Here is a 16602-nt window from a genome sequence, read left to right on the forward strand (position 1 = left end):
TGGATGTATTTTTTGTTATTTTAAATAAAGTTTGCCCTACCTTTGTCTTTTTTTTTTTTTTATTCCTCTACCACAGGATAGCTACAGCTCTCAGGGTATTTCTCAGCCCCCAACCCCAGGCAACCTGCCAGTCCCTTCCCCAATGTCCCCCAGCTCTGCTAGCATCTCCTCCTTTCATGGAGATGAGAGCGATAGCATTAGCAGCCCAGGCTGGCCAAAGACTCCATCAAGCCCTGTAAGTGGCTCTGGTTGTTTTTTACTTTTTTGTTTTTTTGGGGGGGAGGTTTTTGGATAATTAATTAATTCTACTTTAATGCTTGCTTGTTGATTTGTTTTATGAGACTTTTTCTTCATTATTAATCTATGAAAAAGTTTTCTTTATATATAATTGCATTAGTAACAAAATGAGTAGAGTTTGTGTGCATTGTAGAAGTTGACTTCTGGTAATGACAGCTGCTATGTGATGAAGAAGCATCTCTGTTAAAAAAAAAAAAATGCACTGTTGGTGCTGGGCCCAGAGTCCTCCACACAGAGATAAAATGTACACTCACAGAGGGCCGGGGAGACGGCTCAGTGGATAAGCGCTTCCCTGGCAAGCGCAAGGGCCAGAGTTCGATCCCCGGTTCTGAGAAAAAAAAAAAAAAAAAGTCACGGAGGACCCTTCAAATGATTTATTTCTCTGATTACATGGGATATAATTATAGTTGTGGACTAAATGACACATTTGTCCCCTGACTTGTTTGTCATGGGCTGTTCCATCTAAAGCATCTTATTTTAAACTATGCCTAAAACAAATGTGTAAATGTTACAAAATCTGGGTATGTTTTAGCATGACATAAGCCTGTTGCATTTTGGGATAATATGTCTGAAATTAACAATGAAGTTATAGAAATATTAGCGCATGTAAATGTTAAGATTAATAGAGTGTAACTACATTGGAGTCAGTTGAAAAAGAGAAACGGTGTTCTGCACAAGACCGCTGGTATTCTTGAAAAAAAGTGTTGATTTTCATATGATATCTAAGTAACTGAAATGCTCATGTACATATCAGATATATTTAAACCTTAATGTTCTTCTGATCTTAGAGTTAGGCCTTTATTTTCCTAGTTAAGAAGTTCTGTGCCATTTAAAAAAAATAAGTAATATATAGTAGTAACTTTTATTTTATATTCATATAGGAAACCAAAAGATATTTTTTAAAAACCTTAGCATGCAGTTAGTTGCCAAGAAGGCTTAATTAACACGGTAATTTTTGTAAGAGGATGTATTGAAGAGCACAGCTCAGGCAAAGTGAGTAGGAGGGAAGAAGACCCTCACTGTGCAAGATCTGGCAATCTAGTCAAAATCCAAAAAGAGGCTGCTGTTACTTATCCATTCACTGGGTTAGACAGAAAGAGTTTGATGGTTTGAAGAATTGGTTGTTCTAGTAAATGTTTGTGAAGTTTGCATGAAGCTCTGGTGTAACCAGCCCTTTTCCTTTTCAGAGGAAGGATTGGTGCCCTGCATTCTTGCCTGCCCTGTAGATGTATTTCAGCTTTGCCACCCTGAGTGGAGCAGAGCGAGGGGGAAGGAGAACCAGGGCACTTCCTTTGGATTGCTTTGTATTATTTGCTTTGAGTCTCAGAAGGCAGCCAATTTTGTGCAGTTCTTCCCATTACCAACCCTGACTTACTTATTTACTTACTTACTTACTTACTTACTTACTTACTTTCTCTATAACAGGCAAAAACATTTTGAATCAAGTAGAAATCAGATAGCTTTCCAAAAACATTTGTATGTTGGCTGAGGGACAACTTCAGAGATTGAAAATACTAATCTTTAAAATTTAAGATGATAATTAAGAATGATTACTTACTAAAAACAAAAACTGCTACTAAATCTTGTTATATGTTCATCTTACTGATCTCAGAATTATAAAGAATCACTGAGATGAGTATTGTACTCTTAACTTGCTACACAGATTGTCTCTAGTGAGTGCTGTAGGAAATTCTTGTCTTAAGCAAACCAAATTGTTGACCGCATTTTCTGATTATAATACAATTACACTTGAAATTGCACATTCATTTTTAAAGTATTTCTACCTACATCCTCTCTTCCTGTACCATGATTTTTTTTATTTGAGAATTATAAGCAAATGTATAGCTGTAGTGTTAGATAAGGACAAGAGAAGCTGGCTTTGCCAAAGTGGGAGAGGTTAAACTCTAGCTATATATTGTGAACATGGTGACTTTTTCTTTTAATGAGATGATAATTCAGGAAAGAGACAAAAAGAGAGTGTAATGAAGGACTTAATATCATCTGTGCTATCAGATCACTGCAAATACATGCAATTCAGAAATACTTGTTCTTTCTGAGATACCACTGCAATTTGTGCTTCTCAAAATTGCTCTTAATAGTGTCCTTAATAAAGCCTTTCTAACAGCAGGCCTGAAATAGAGAAAATACAAAAGCTGCAGTTGCTTTGACAGTGTGCTATAGACCAATATTGTTTTGTTACAAAACATTCTAAAATAAAAATAAACTTTTTTGTCCATATATATATATATATATATATATATATATGCACATGGTAAAAACTGCGAAATGTAAATCTGCCTAAAAGGCTTGGGAAAACTTACTTTTAAGTTTAATTAAATATATGTAAGGAAAACATTTATGGCTCCATAAGACTGTCTTGCTGAAATCTTTCTGCATTTTCCATTCCTTTTCTGCCTCCATAAGTTTCAGAACAGTAGGACACAGTTTTTGCAATACTGAAGCAGTACTAGATAGTCCTTAGTCACCCAGAAAAGTTGCCCAGAAGTCTTTATCAGGGTTAATTGCTTGCCTGTTTTTCAGTGGGTAAAGACTTTTCACCTATATGATTTTTCTTGGCTACTATCTAGAGAGACTAGTCAGGAATGAGTTGAGCCCACTCAATGAGGAGCATGTTGATGTACATGCAAGAGCCTCTTGTTTCTCCTCATGTTCTTTTTCTCTGTTCAAACACCTAAATCCTGCCTGATAGTAATTTGGCTCATGAACTGCCCTTGGACCTGGGAGTGAAAGATGCTAACAGTGAGCAGACTCTGTTTCAGCCTGCAGGCTTATGTTGCCTCCATATTCACATCACACTTGCTCTTTGACATACTGCATGTAGGAGTTTTGAACCAGCTGTTGGTTCTTATTTGAATGCTGCAGACATGTCCATGCTTTTTTATCTGTTTGGATATTGATAGAACAAATACCTATGGAGGGCCATCAGTGCAGGACACTGTGCTAAGAGTGAACAGCTCAGAACTAGGAGGAACTTCAAGACTAGTAGAAAGAGTGAATATCAAATAACTACCTGCAAAACACAGTTTTACACACTATGTAATAAAGTGCTACAAAGATCGCTTCTCGGCCTTTTGGCTAAGATCAAGTGTAGTAAAGTGCTACAAAGAAAAGAAAAAGTGAGATGGTGGTTTAAGACCTAGGTCAGGATTTTACAGGGCTTATACAAAAGCCTGACCACTTCCATTATGGACACAGGCATTTTCCTACATTACAGTGCCATAAAAAATGCTTCATGGAAGATCTTAAAATTATTCAATCAAACTATTAAGTATCATCTTCATTTTTTTCTAATTTTAGATTTGAGATAGCACAAGTTAATGAAGATGGAAAAAGTTAAACTGTAGACAGACAAGTAAAGCATTATCTAGGCCTATTTCAGTTACAAGAATTTTCTCCTTTCAAAAGCAGAAGCCAACATTTCTTCACCTTATTCCTTTATGCTTGATTAGCGATTCATCCTGACGCCTTCCCCAGTTTGAGCATAGAGAGGACCAGGCCAGAAATGACAGCTGGACCTTACACAGTGTATTGGAAGAGCTAGTTGGAGTAATTTAAAACTGCAGTGATTATTTTATTCCTCTTATCCTTAAATTGAATCTTAAACTTTCCCACCTGGTTATTCACAAGTAAAATGAAAGATTCTTTTGTATCACAGATTGTTGCAGATAGTGTTTTTCCCTGATGTTCATATTTCAAATTTTGATATTTGAGAAGTGTATCCCCCCTTTTTTGGTGTAACCACCCAAAAAAATTCAATACTGACACTTACCTTGTAATAACCATCTTGTTAAAGATACAGTGTTACAGTGTAGGAACAGTGTCATGTTCAGTTTCCGTTCCTACTCAATCCTTAGATTTAAAAAAGTATGAAAAATGAATTTTAAAGACTTATCATTTGGATATATAATGTTTTATATATTCTGAATGTGTATATTGTTCTTTTTCTTTTTTTCCTTCTTTGGTCCTGGTGATTGAACTAGGGACCTTGCACTTTCCAGGCAGATGTTTATGCCACTGAGCCATATCTTCAGCCTCTGAATGTATATATTATATATAAACACAAATATTAAATATATATTTTTTTTATTTTTATCTAAGGTAATTTCTATGTGATTTGTTTAACCTTAATACCATAGTTCTAAAAGATTATACTATTTTTTAAACATTTCTAGGGCTGGCCAGATAGCTCAGCAGACTAAAGCGCCTGCTTAGGAAGGGACAGGGAACTGGTTTGATCCCCGGCGAGCAGTGCCAGCCCCACCCCCCAATCCACACTGAGACAGCAACTGAGACTGGGCATGGTGGTGCACACCTGTAATCCCAGCACTTGGGAGGCTGAAAACAGGAAGATCGCTATGAGTCCAATCTGTGTAGTGAGACCCTGTAGATCCTGTACTAAATACATTTTTTTAAAAACATTCTTTATTTTAAACAACTGTATCAACCTTTTTTTAATCTTTTATGTATAGATTTTATGGCTTAGTGATTTTAAAGCCAAAGGCCCAATGTTCAACTAAAATGGCTTTGGAGTATGGCCTGTTAGAGGGAAAGTGGCTACTCTAGCAGCTCTGAGAGCTGTATCTGTAGGTGTCCTTTCTTAGGGCCTGGCTTTTACTGGGGATCACTTTGAGAGACATCTAACCACAGTGGTCATCAGGTTACTCAAGCCCCTGGATTTGAAATGTATGCTTTAAGTTATACCATGCTAAATTAAGAAAAATAAAAGGAAAAATTAAAAATCTCTGCCTAAAATAGTAGCTCTTGCAATTACCAGGAAGGTACTTATGGCACTGAGCTGAGCTATATCCCTGGCCCAAGGAGATATTTATTGAGGATTTAGCAGTGATTTTGCACAGTGAGCTCTATATTGCAAATATTACAAATATATACACAGATAGAGAAAAGATGAGAAAGAAATACAATCAGGCTATTTAGATCTGAGTTACCTGTGGAGATGATATAATCCAGAGGATTGACTCTGGGTAATGTTTTAGTGTCATATAATCAGGTACATCAAAGACTGAGAATTACAGTACCCGTATGAGCAGCAGGCACACATCAACACATATACATAAAAGTAAATGTATATATTTATCCATAGATGTGCTGAGAATGTGATCAGTAAGTAATTTGAGCATAGATTCCAAAGCAATATGTTTTTAAAAGGCTATTCTAATAATTTAATAATACCTTACTTTGACAAAGAAGTATAGGGAATTATGAGTACTGAAAGCTAGTTATCAAGTCCCAAAGCTTTGACCATCCATTTATTTGTAAAGCTCTCCAATAAGTTTGGGGCTATACCATGGTTGCTCTGCCTTGCAACCCACATTATATTTTTCAGCAAGCACTATATGTTAAAATTTTCATGAAGACACACATTAGCTATTCTTGTTTTGACAAGAAAAATTAGGAGTGCAGTTAGCTTGGAAGCCCTATGATATTACATGTGAAATTTTTGATTCACTTTAACCATTCTCTGAGTTAGCACCATTTTGTTTTTAAAAATTACACAAGACTTAATTGGAATCTTGCCTTCTGGGATTCAATGCTTAGGTCAAAGTTAAGAAGACTGTTTATTTTTGCTTTAGTGTTTTAAGTGTCTAAAAAGGGGGAGTTTGGGCCTTTTTATTTAAAAGTCAAAAGTAAATTTTTAATTAAGAAAATGTATAGTTTGTGCCTGAACTAGTAGCCTTCATTCCTAATTGTTGTGTGATAGCAGTAGCTTTATAATCTTCTTATATTTATTAGCTCATTGCTTTTTTCTCACCTTCTTCCCTTCCCCCTACCCTTCATCCCCCATGACCACATGCTCCTTTTGGCACCAGAAGTCCAGCTCATCCACCACCACAGGGGAGAAGATCACAAAGGTGTATGAGCTGGGGAATGAGCCAGAAAGGAAGCTGTGGGTCGACCGATACCTGACTTTCATGGAAGAGAGGGGCTCCCCTGTCTCCAGTCTGCCCGCAGTGGGCAAAAAGCCCCTGGATCTGTTCAGACTCTATGTTTGTGTCAAAGAGATTGGAGGCTTGGCACAGGTAAGAATAGGTGAATAAAGAAGACATTGTTACAGATAGACTCTTATAGCAGGCATTACATTTTGTTTTGTTTTTTGTTTTGTACTACATACAGTCAAGTTTTTTTCTCATGAAGGAAAAGCAAAACCTGTGGATAATCACCTTAATGAGACCTGTATATGTGTGTTAGAAGAAGAAAAAATTGAGGACCCTAGCTCTGCCACCAATTCCAATGTTATGACAACAGGTCATTTATTTGGACCCCAGTTTCTTTATCTGAAAAATCAGACAGTTACACTAGATTTTTCTTTAAGTTCTCTGGCAGCTCTAGAATCCTCTAGTATCTGCTATGAGTTTGTAGAAAGCAGAAATATTTGATAAGTGAATGAATTAATTATCTGGATCATATGTAAATTAAATTCACTTTTTCCTTCTATCCAGAAAACTTACTAAAAGAACTTAAATCACGCTAGTGAAGCCATATCCTTAATTCCTGAGCAGGAAGAAGGCCCGTGCTCTGATTTTCAGCAAGGCTTGGACTAGAGTCAGGGTGGTGGGAGAAGCACCTACATGCAGCATTCATGGAGCTGCTCAGTATGGGTTGTGCACATGCCCACTGGTGCTTGCATAGCTCTCAGAGTATCCCCAAGATCTCATGCCCTGGGCATGCCACTTTGCTTACCCTAACCCTGCTGTTTTTTAATAAGGAGTGTAGTTGGCAGGGATGTGTCTTGACATAGAAACAGATAATGGAACCATCATTGCATTGGTATCTTACTGTGGTCTTTACTTTTTGTGTACCTGCAAAGAATAGATAAGGAGACTCTTGGTGGTTCAGTAGTGTAGTGGCCCAAGGACATTCATGTGGTAAGTAGCTGGGCCGGGTCTTTCTGAATCCAAAACATGTCATCTTTCCATCTCCCAGTAGTTTTATATATTAATTGTGTGTAAAAATCACCTGGGTGAATTTTTTAAGCTGTCCTCCTTACTTCACACCCACATCAAAGTAGTCTGGGGCCCTAAGAATAGGCAGAATTAGGCACCTGGTACCCAGCAAGATTGTAGAAGTCACTTACTAGTCGAGATGAGTCCTTTCACTCAAAAGTATCACTGGAGGCCTACCATTACTCAGTGCAGCACTTCTGGGTCTTTCAGGAGGGATTGTGAGCCCTTCATGTAGATACTAACCATCGCATGGGAGAACTGAGGCCTATATCATAAACTAACTCCAGGAATCAGCATAATTATATGTGAAATTTTGTGATGCAGACCTCATGTGAGTGGTCATCAGCAAAGGGCATGACCCAATCATACATCTTGGCCCACACCTGAACTTCCCACTTCCTCCCTCAGCTCTTGAACTCCCCTGCACCTCCTCTTGAGACAGAGACTTTAAAATCAGCAAGCGTATGACACAGTTAGATGCCATTCATCAGGCCACTGTAGTATAGCTGTTATCCAGTTACCTGCCCCAGCAGCATATATTACCAAGTCAAGTCTATAGATAAAAATCTGGCTGCCCTGCATGTAGCTGGTGCACTTGGGAGGCAGTATCACACATCTTATTTCTCTTTCTACTGAGGGGGCAGTAGATATACTTGAGAGCAGATTGCTGCACCCATACTCAGATGAGCTCAAAGCCTTGCTTCTCATGGTGTGCCAAGCAGTGTGTTTGCCACCTCTGAGCAAGCCCCAGGCATATTCTTCGCAGCTTAGTATTAAGAGCCAAGAGAGATGTGTCCTTGAGCATTCCGTGACTTGTTTATTATGTACCATTTAGTCTAAATAAATTTAAAAAGCTTTGTGAAAAAGTTTGAATCACTGTCCCTTTAACCATTATCTTGTTAGGCCACAAAGCAGGCATCAGTGGGCACAGCCTTCCACATGTTATCTGCACATCTTCATGTTTCATTCATGTGTTTAACCTTTCATAACCTGTTCCCAAGAAGGAATAAAAAGGCTGAAATCATATCCCAAATCTTTATGTAACATTTCTGGATCCCGCTCACCTCTTTACTTCCTCACCTTTGCAGTGGTGGCATCTCTAGCCTGAGTAGATTCAGATACTGGATAGTATTGAACAACACACACACAATAAACATTTGTGCCCTCCCCTGGCTGCTGAAGTAGTGGAAAAGCAGCCCCTGTAGGGAGTGATGGCACTGTGTTGGGATTTTAAGTTGGCAGCATTTGGTGAAGGAATCTCATGGACCTTTGCTTCAGGGCCACCTCTGCCTTTGCCACAAGAAGCTGCTAGAGCAATTGTGTTGAACCTTTTAAGTTTTTAGTGCTGCTAATCCTGCCTCCGCACATGTACCATTGGTTCACCACCCCTGCTCCAGGGAGAGGACAAACCAGTGCTACAGCCCACCTGAGAGCTGATGGGAGGGAGCATTGATTTCCTATCAGTGTTCAAACACTTAAACTGCAAAGGAGGGCAGCTGTTGCTCTCTAAATTAGTTTTTAGACCTTTTTCTTCATTAGTCGTGGGATATGAATGAGTATTAATGGGTGTATTCATTTGCTCAAGGAGCAGCTCAAGAAGAGCCTGTGTGAGGCGCTAGGAGATGCACCCCTCAGAAGACTGGCAAGAGTGCCTTTCTGTAGTGATCAGCAGGTTCCCTAATGACTTTATTACTGTGAGTGCTGTCTGTGCACTACTGAGTGGGAATAATGAACATTAGTTAAAAGAGGCAAATGAAAAAAGTAAACCAAGACATTAAGTGTTCTTTTGTCTCCTGGCTTTAAACAAGCCATTTTGCTGCAAACCAGTGATCCTGCCCTTTTTTTTTTTTTTTCTAGGTTAATAAAAACAAGAAGTGGCGTGAGCTGGCAACCAACCTAAATGTTGGTACTTCAAGCAGCGCAGCAAGCTCCCTGAAAAAGCAGTATATTCAGTACCTGTTTGCCTTTGAGTGCAAGATTGAAAGAGGGGAGGAGCCCCCACCAGAAGTCTTCAGCACTGGAGACACAAAGAAGCAGCCCAAGCTTCAGCCGCCATCTCCTGGTAAGTGGCAGTGCTACAGCTGGGCCAAGGGGAGCCAAAGGCAGCACATGACAGGAGCCGGAGGCTGGCCAGCTGTGCAGGAAAGGCAGAGAAGTAGAGCTAAGAGAGGACTTCGGATTTTCCAGAGGAAATGAGGTCTCACTGTGTTGTGTGAGTGGACTGCCACCCCTTGGAAGTGCTTTAAGAGAAAATAAATAAATTGGGGATATTGCTACTTGCAGTCAGCACTTTGAAGGCACTATCTTTTCCTTGTCTTATTTAATCAAATTACACTTTGGATTCTGAGCTATATGCCTTTATTTCTTTATTTTTGAATATTTTGAATATTCCATTTAACTGGACAGTGCCATCCTATAGGCCCAACAGGTAGGTTGTATCAGCTCTTCCTCAGCCCGTGACACTTAGCTATATATTTTAGCAAAACAAAATTTGGACTTAGTTTTTATGTCCCCTACCAAGCAGTTCTCACCGAGGGAATTCTATGAGCTGCCATGGTAGAGATGCCTGTATCCTGTTTCTGAAATTCCAATCAGTTGTGGCCCAGACCAGAGTCACAAGCCTTGCAGTTTACACCTCTGTGCCCACAGGCACTGCCAAATGCTGTTTGTGTCTCCCTGCCTCTCAGAGACCTGTCATTCCTTATGACTTTCCTGCTGGTCTTTGTTGTATTAGGATTTCAAATTAGAAATTACTCAGTCATATATCCTAAAAACTGATACTAGTTAAAGTAGTAAACTGGCATTATCCTTAGTTTGTCATTGTGAGTTAATGTGGGTAAATCCCTCCATTCTCTGTCTATGTCTGGCCACTGGTCCTGTGTGGAAAAGCTTTTATGACAGATCAGGTGTTTATGCCTAGAAGCCAGAAAAGTAAGTCATTTCCCTTTTAATGGTTTCCTCTAGGTGTTGTCTCAGTTAACAAACAGCCCTTGTCAATCAGAGTGGCTCATGTAAATATATTTATGCCCAAAGTACACTTGCAGTGAATACACCTAACTTTAGACCTATAAATTCCGAGTACAGAGAGAAATCCTCCACACTAACACCACCCTTCAGGATTCTAAGTCTTTGCCACTTAGGGTGTACCTGAAAAACTGAGAAATAGAATTTTTAAAATCACACATTATATTCAGTTCACAGAATGAAAGAAGCTGCCTGTGAACAGCTCTGAAGCTATTTTTCCAAAATAAAAACCCAGTGGGGTGTAGGGACCAAAGTGGTGATATCTGCAAAGATCTAAGGGTGTATTTTATTTGCCAGGAAAGAACTTGTGTCCCTGAATGGTCTGCAGTTGTGCATAGAGAATAGCTCTCACAGCGTGCCTCAGCCCTGGTACAGGAAGCCCTGCTGAGGCACAGATCCTCCAGAAAGCAGAGGCCTTGTTCTCCTAATAGCTGGCTCTTTCCTCTCCCCCTTTTCTGAACTGCTGCCTTTATGGCAAGATTATCATTTTAATGGCACAAAAGAGATTGCATTGCTTATGCACTTCTTGGTCCAGATGGAGCCATGGTCCTTCCTGTCACATAGGAGGTAGTAGAAACAGTTTCTCTTGGTCTTGACAGTGAAGTCAGTGTCCGACCTGGAGAGCCCCCTGCAGAGTGCTCCAGACCTCACGGAAACCAGAGGGTGGGTAGCACACATCAGTGTCCCTGTAGTCCAGAGCCAGACCTTCACCCCATGCACACAACAGGGGCTTCTCTCATTTTTGGACTGTCATTGAGGCAAGTGTCTCTGAATCATTTTTATTGTCAAAACCAAAAAATAAATTATTGTTTTCCATGTCAGGATCTGATTATATAATCTTTTTAAACTAATTTCCATCAAAAGTACATGTTTTTTGAAGTCATTTTTACCTTAAAAATGTTATAATATGTTCCTTACTAGCACATTCAAGCAAGCTAAAAAGATTTATAAGAAGCATTATGAATTTTTTTCTAGTGATTTTTGAACCAATAAATTCCTAAATCACTTGGCTAAGAGCACCACGAATCATGGGTCACTGGTCTGGTTTTGATTTGACATGGCTCCTCTGGCTCCAGGCTAATTGCTAGAGACCTGAAGTCCTTCATCTTTGGGGCCACGTTGTAGAGGCACACTGAGCCTCCAGGAGCAACAAAAGGAATCTAGCTAGGCCTTGGGGTATGAGCTACATGTCTAAAGCATCTGTGGGATCTCCTCACACCGAACCTGTAGGAGTTGTGAAGAGTTCCAATCTAGAAATTACCCCTCTAGGTGGCTGTGCACACTGTAGGGAAGAGGGATCTCAGAGGCCACCTGGGAGGAGAAAGGCAGGGAGGGACAAGGAAGCTCCACTTCAAATTAGTAAGTCTGTAACCAAAAACCCATCCATCTTAGCTGACAGGTGGCTGACTGAATTTCTATTATTAGCTGACAGATGATGTCACAAGAGCTGTCATGAATCCAACTAGGGAATCCTCAGTGGAAGATAAATGAGAAAGAGGGTCGGATATAAACAGAGGTGCCCTCTGATTGACCTCTAGTCACTCGTGCTGGGACACATCAGCTGTTCCCTTCAGCCTTCTCCCCCACACCCCTACACCACTGTACACCACTGCCGGCCACAACTAGGGCACCAGGTTCATGTTGTATAAATTATGATCCCAGCTAGGAGCCTGGCTCTTCTGTCTGAAGTGTGTGAATGTACTTAACCTTAAGTAACCTTTCTATTGTTTACTTTAGAGTATACATTTGTAGCTTCTGGCAAAAGGTAGGGATGTCTGAGAGAGCAGTGCCAACCTTCTCTAGTAATGGAGTTGCAAGAAGTTGAATTCATTCTTTTTCCTGAAAGGAAAAGAAAAACACTAGCAAAAGAGAACTTTTTTTTTTATTAACTGTAAATGTGAATACTTGTAAATAAGGGCCATTCTGAAATCAGTCTCATAAGTCATGTTTCCAGGGAAGCTATCCAGGCTGATGTGGAGTCTGTGCCTGATTTAAGAAGGAAATAGTTTTTCATCTGCAGCACTGTATGGGCCATCATGTCTGCATACCCTTACGTATTTATAATAGGCTACTTTATTCTTTTATCATAGTCTACTTTCTTAACGTGTGTTTTTGGGTTTTCACCGAAGTTTGGTATATAAGCAGGCATTAGTTCTGAAATACCTGCATTAGTATTTCACACATGTCAGAATTTCCTTGAGTGTCCCAGTCTCAAGCACACAGTGTCACACATCAGAGCAAAGACCAGCAGCCCTGATCTAGCTGGAAATGTCGGAAATGTCTGTATCTGACAGACTTTCTAAGTAAATGTGATACTCATTTCCATTTCTGACTCCACAGTTCATAATGTAGAATTTGTTTAACCTCCATCTCCTCTGAGGTAAAATGTGAATAGGGTTAATTTAGTGAGACTTGAGCACTTCAGAGAAAAGGAAGTATAACCAGTAATATGGTAATGTTATAATCTTTATTAGCAATAATTCTATGTTGGTTGCAGTTCTAAATGTGTTATTTGTGTTCCCCATGAGGGTAGAGGCTCTCATCTTGTTAGTTTGTGGAACTTGCCTATCTAGCTATTAGAAAGGAGCCTGAAATACAATAGGTCCATTACTCCTTCAGTAGGTACTTGTTTAACCAATAAACCAAGCAAGTAAGTTTTACACAACTCACATACTAAGGACTATGCTAGAAGATCACAAAATACATTGTTTTACAAAGTTAATCAATTTTTTAAGAGTCCCACTTGAGTTTTGAAAAAACTGCTCAATTCTAATCTGTGTTATTATAATGTAATGATAGTTAAAGCAAAATCTCAAAGCAAACAGACATATTAACATCTCAAACCCAGTATGACTTGTGTTTTTTAATAACAAATCTGATCCTAGCTCTAAAAACAAGCATGTTAAGGCTATGGATGTATCTCAGTATCTCAGTGGTAGAGTGCTTCCCTACCATGCGCAAGAAGCTAAGATCGATCCCCAGTACAGCAGTGGTGGCGGGGGAGTGGAAGCCGAAAGGAGAGAGGTGGCCTGAGAGAATAGACAGTAGACATCCAGGTTTTGGATGGTATTAAAATGACATAAGGTGCATTATTAATGTGTATTGTTGCTTTTTAATTATGCATTTCTCATTGCCCAAGACTAGGGGCTAAGTTTTATAATTTTTTTCTAAAAGAGTACAGTAATTATACTGTCCATTAATTGAGGTACCAAAAATTCCATCCTCATTATTTACATTGAATATCTCCAGTATAGACAACACTGGAATAAAGGTTTCAATGCCTAACAGCTTTTTATTATTTTTCTCCCACCCCTTTCTCTTGATCATTTCAGCTAACTCAGGATCCTTACAAGGCCCACAGACGCCACAGTCAACAGGCAGCAACTCCATGGCAGAGGTTCCAGGTGACCTGAAGCCACCTACCCCAGCTTCTACCCCTCATGGACAGATTGCCCCAATGCAAGGTGGAAGGTATGTTCAGAGAACTCCATAAGCCATGCAAAATCCGATTTGTATTGTCTTTTGATTGTTTGGGAGCAAACTTCATAGAAAATAAAAGTGACTTTCCCCAGTGAGTTTTTAAATATTGATCAGTACTAGTTTTGCTTGTGGAATTTATTTTGAATGACTTTTACATTTATAAATTGGGAGACTGGTTTACTTTCTAGTATTTTAGGAGGTAACTCCTGCTATATCATTAAGCTTTCATTTTTTATCTCTTCAGAAGCAGTACAATCAGTGTGCATGACCCATTCTCAGATGTGAGTGATTCAACATTCCCCAAAAGGAATTCTATGACTCCAAATGCCCCATACCAGCAGGGCATGAGCATGCCAGACATGATGGGCAGGATGCCCTATGAACCCAACAAGGACCCCTTTGGTGGAATGAGAAAAGGTATGGTCGAGGGATGTCACCCCTCTGCTGCTTTATAACTAGTTCACCTACTCATTCAGAGTATCTTGAGGCCTGACAGCTCCCACATTCCTACCCTCAGTCTACGCCCTTGGAAGAAGTATCTAGCACCTCTGTGCCTTACTTTCCTCACCCAGAAATTGGGAACATGACAGGGCTTGCTTCAAAGGTGTTATAAAGATTAGTTAAATTAATGAATATGCATCTTGGAAGAGTGGTGAGCAGCTACTGGTGCGGGCATTCATGTGTATGATCTGGCATCCCCAACGCTGTTGCGTCAGTGTGAGCGGGACAATGCTGGGCGCTAGGAGCATGATGGTAAATCACAGGTTTGTCTCTATTTTCAGCTACCAGAGTCTTAGGAAGGAAAAAAAATACCCAAATATAACTTAAGCACTACAAATGTATAATTAAAGATCATGGCCAGTAGAAGAAAAATGAAAAAGGATACAGGTAGCAGTGATGCTTGGTGTGACAGTGGGAGGCAGAGAATCTGGGAAGATCAGCTACTCTGAGGGGAAGACTCTGAGATGGCAGTTACCTGCTGAAGAGTCAGATGAGGAAAGTAGAGAGGGCAGGAGCCCTGCCAGGCGGGAACAAGTACCTGGAGTACAGTGGGTGTGAGGCGCACAAGCTGAGGGTGTTGGCCATTTGGGGCCAGAGTCTTTCTGTCTTTATGGCAAATTGATGACTTTGGGATTTTTTTTTTTTTACCAGGGGAGAGATGTTACGTGGAGATGACATGATTTTTGTGAAAATAAGTAGATAACTGGCCATTGTAAAGCATGCATAGAAAGAGATGAGGGTGAATGGTGGGATGTAGTAGTTTAGGGAGAGATAACAGAGACACCAGCAGTGGAGAAGGGACTATAGCTACATGTTTTGGAGGTTCTGGTGGATTGCACATTGGTGCTGTCAAGCACAGTGATGGTGATAGAAAGACATGTCTGGCTGCAAGGCGGACAGCTAGGGAGGGAGTAGGATCTAGAGGGAAGTCAAGTTGCTGCCTAGTGTTCCTCATGTCTGGAAGCTGGGAAGAGGTTGGAATTAGGTGTGATTTTTGGACCACTGAGCAAAGAAACAGTACCTGCCACTGTGAGATTAATGAGTTTATTGACAAACAAAGTGGAGGAGCATTCCTGGATAGCTTAGCCTTGGACACATTAGGGTAAGCTGTTCCTTAATGCTTGCCAAGGGGCTTGCGGGTGAGACATTGCCTTGTTGGCTCCTCCCTCGGCAGGTCAGTTCCAGTTGAAAACCTGGTAGTTTGTTTTTTGGCATCCTTCCAAATGCAGTTGGGTCCTATGAAATTGAGATAGGATGTGAGTATTACTTAAAAAAACACATAGAAAGTTGTAAATAAGAATTTTCTAGGAGTACTTACTCTAGGATCCTTTAAATAATAATACCTCGTCCATGGTGTTATGTTGAGCTATAGGGGACTCAGGTCAGCAATTTCTGACACTGCCAATCAAGAGGAAAACCCAATACTATTATGGACTACTGGACTCTTAGAATATTTTGCTGAGTTTACACACCTATAATATTCAAATGACAGAACTAAACAAAAAAGGGGATACACATGAATGTCCATTTTGTATCTGTGTATTCAAAATGGTTAGGATAGATATATAGTTACATTCTCTTAATGAATAGGGGGATTTGTTGTAATAGTGTTTGTAAATAGGATATCATGTCTGCATCTTGTACAGCAAATAACCACTAGGAAGAGAGTATGCAATGTGTTACTTATTGAAACTGTCATACCAGTTTGATTTGAAACTGTCTCATTGCTATTTGTCTCTCAATAATTAATTATGGGGAAAAAAAATAATACCTGTGTGAGGGGCCAGGGAGATGGCTCAGTGGAATAAGCACTTCCCTGGCAAGTGCAAGGGCCTGAGTTCAATTCCAAGTTCCACCAAAATAATAATAATAATAATAATAATAATAATAATACCTGTGTGATATTTACATGTTGGATAAATTTCTTGTTATAGTTTATGCATAAAGAGAAGCATAAAGTCCAAAGCCTTGGCTTTCACAAGTGTGGACTAATGAAAATGAATCTCAAAAATTTTAATATTGGAGACATACCACTAAACAACTGAGGTTTATAATTATTTTGTAAATAATTCAGATAGCTGTTAATAAAGCAAAGTAATCCATAATTTTTCCCTTTCAAGGGCTTCAGGGCTACTTATTCTAAGTAAGGATTTTGCAGAGCATGCAACAAATATGTAAGCTCAGAAAGTCAACAGCTTTGTAATGTTACAGGTAGCTATTTTTCTTAGTACTGGATGCAAGGCAGAACATTTTTTTTTTTTATTTTTTATTTATTTGAGAGAGAGAGAGAGAGAGAGAGAGAGAGAGAGAGAGAGAG

At 39.6% G+C, this 16602-nt stretch overlaps 1 protein-coding gene and 1 pseudogene across 4 annotated transcripts in view; both read left to right on the top strand.

Moving 5' to 3' along the window:
* Arid1b (AT-rich interaction domain 1B) overlaps positions 1-16602 on the top strand; it is a 461162-nt gene that overhangs the window by 428430 nt on the left and 16130 nt on the right. For 2 of the 4 annotated variants that reach the window (XM_023712185.1, XM_023712187.1), the window contains exons 11-15: positions 77-235; positions 6147-6356; positions 9138-9342; positions 13637-13775; positions 14029-14201. In XM_023712185.1, coding sequence (XP_023567953.1) covers positions 77-235; positions 6147-6356; positions 9138-9342; positions 13637-13775; positions 14029-14201 — 886 coding nt within the window. The remainder of the gene's footprint in view (positions 1-76; positions 236-6146; positions 6357-9137; positions 9343-13636; positions 13776-14028; positions 14202-16602) is intronic. The other 2 variants (XM_023712186.1, XM_023712188.1) reach the window with 2 other exon arrangements.
* LOC111815999 lies at positions 3374-3526 on the top strand (annotated as a pseudogene).

Source organism: Octodon degus, unplaced genomic scaffold (genome assembly GCF_000260255.1).
Source record: "Octodon degus isolate 3935 unplaced genomic scaffold, OctDeg1.0 scaffold00024, whole genome shotgun sequence".
Lineage (NCBI taxonomy): Eukaryota > Metazoa > Chordata > Mammalia > Rodentia > Octodontidae > Octodon > Octodon degus.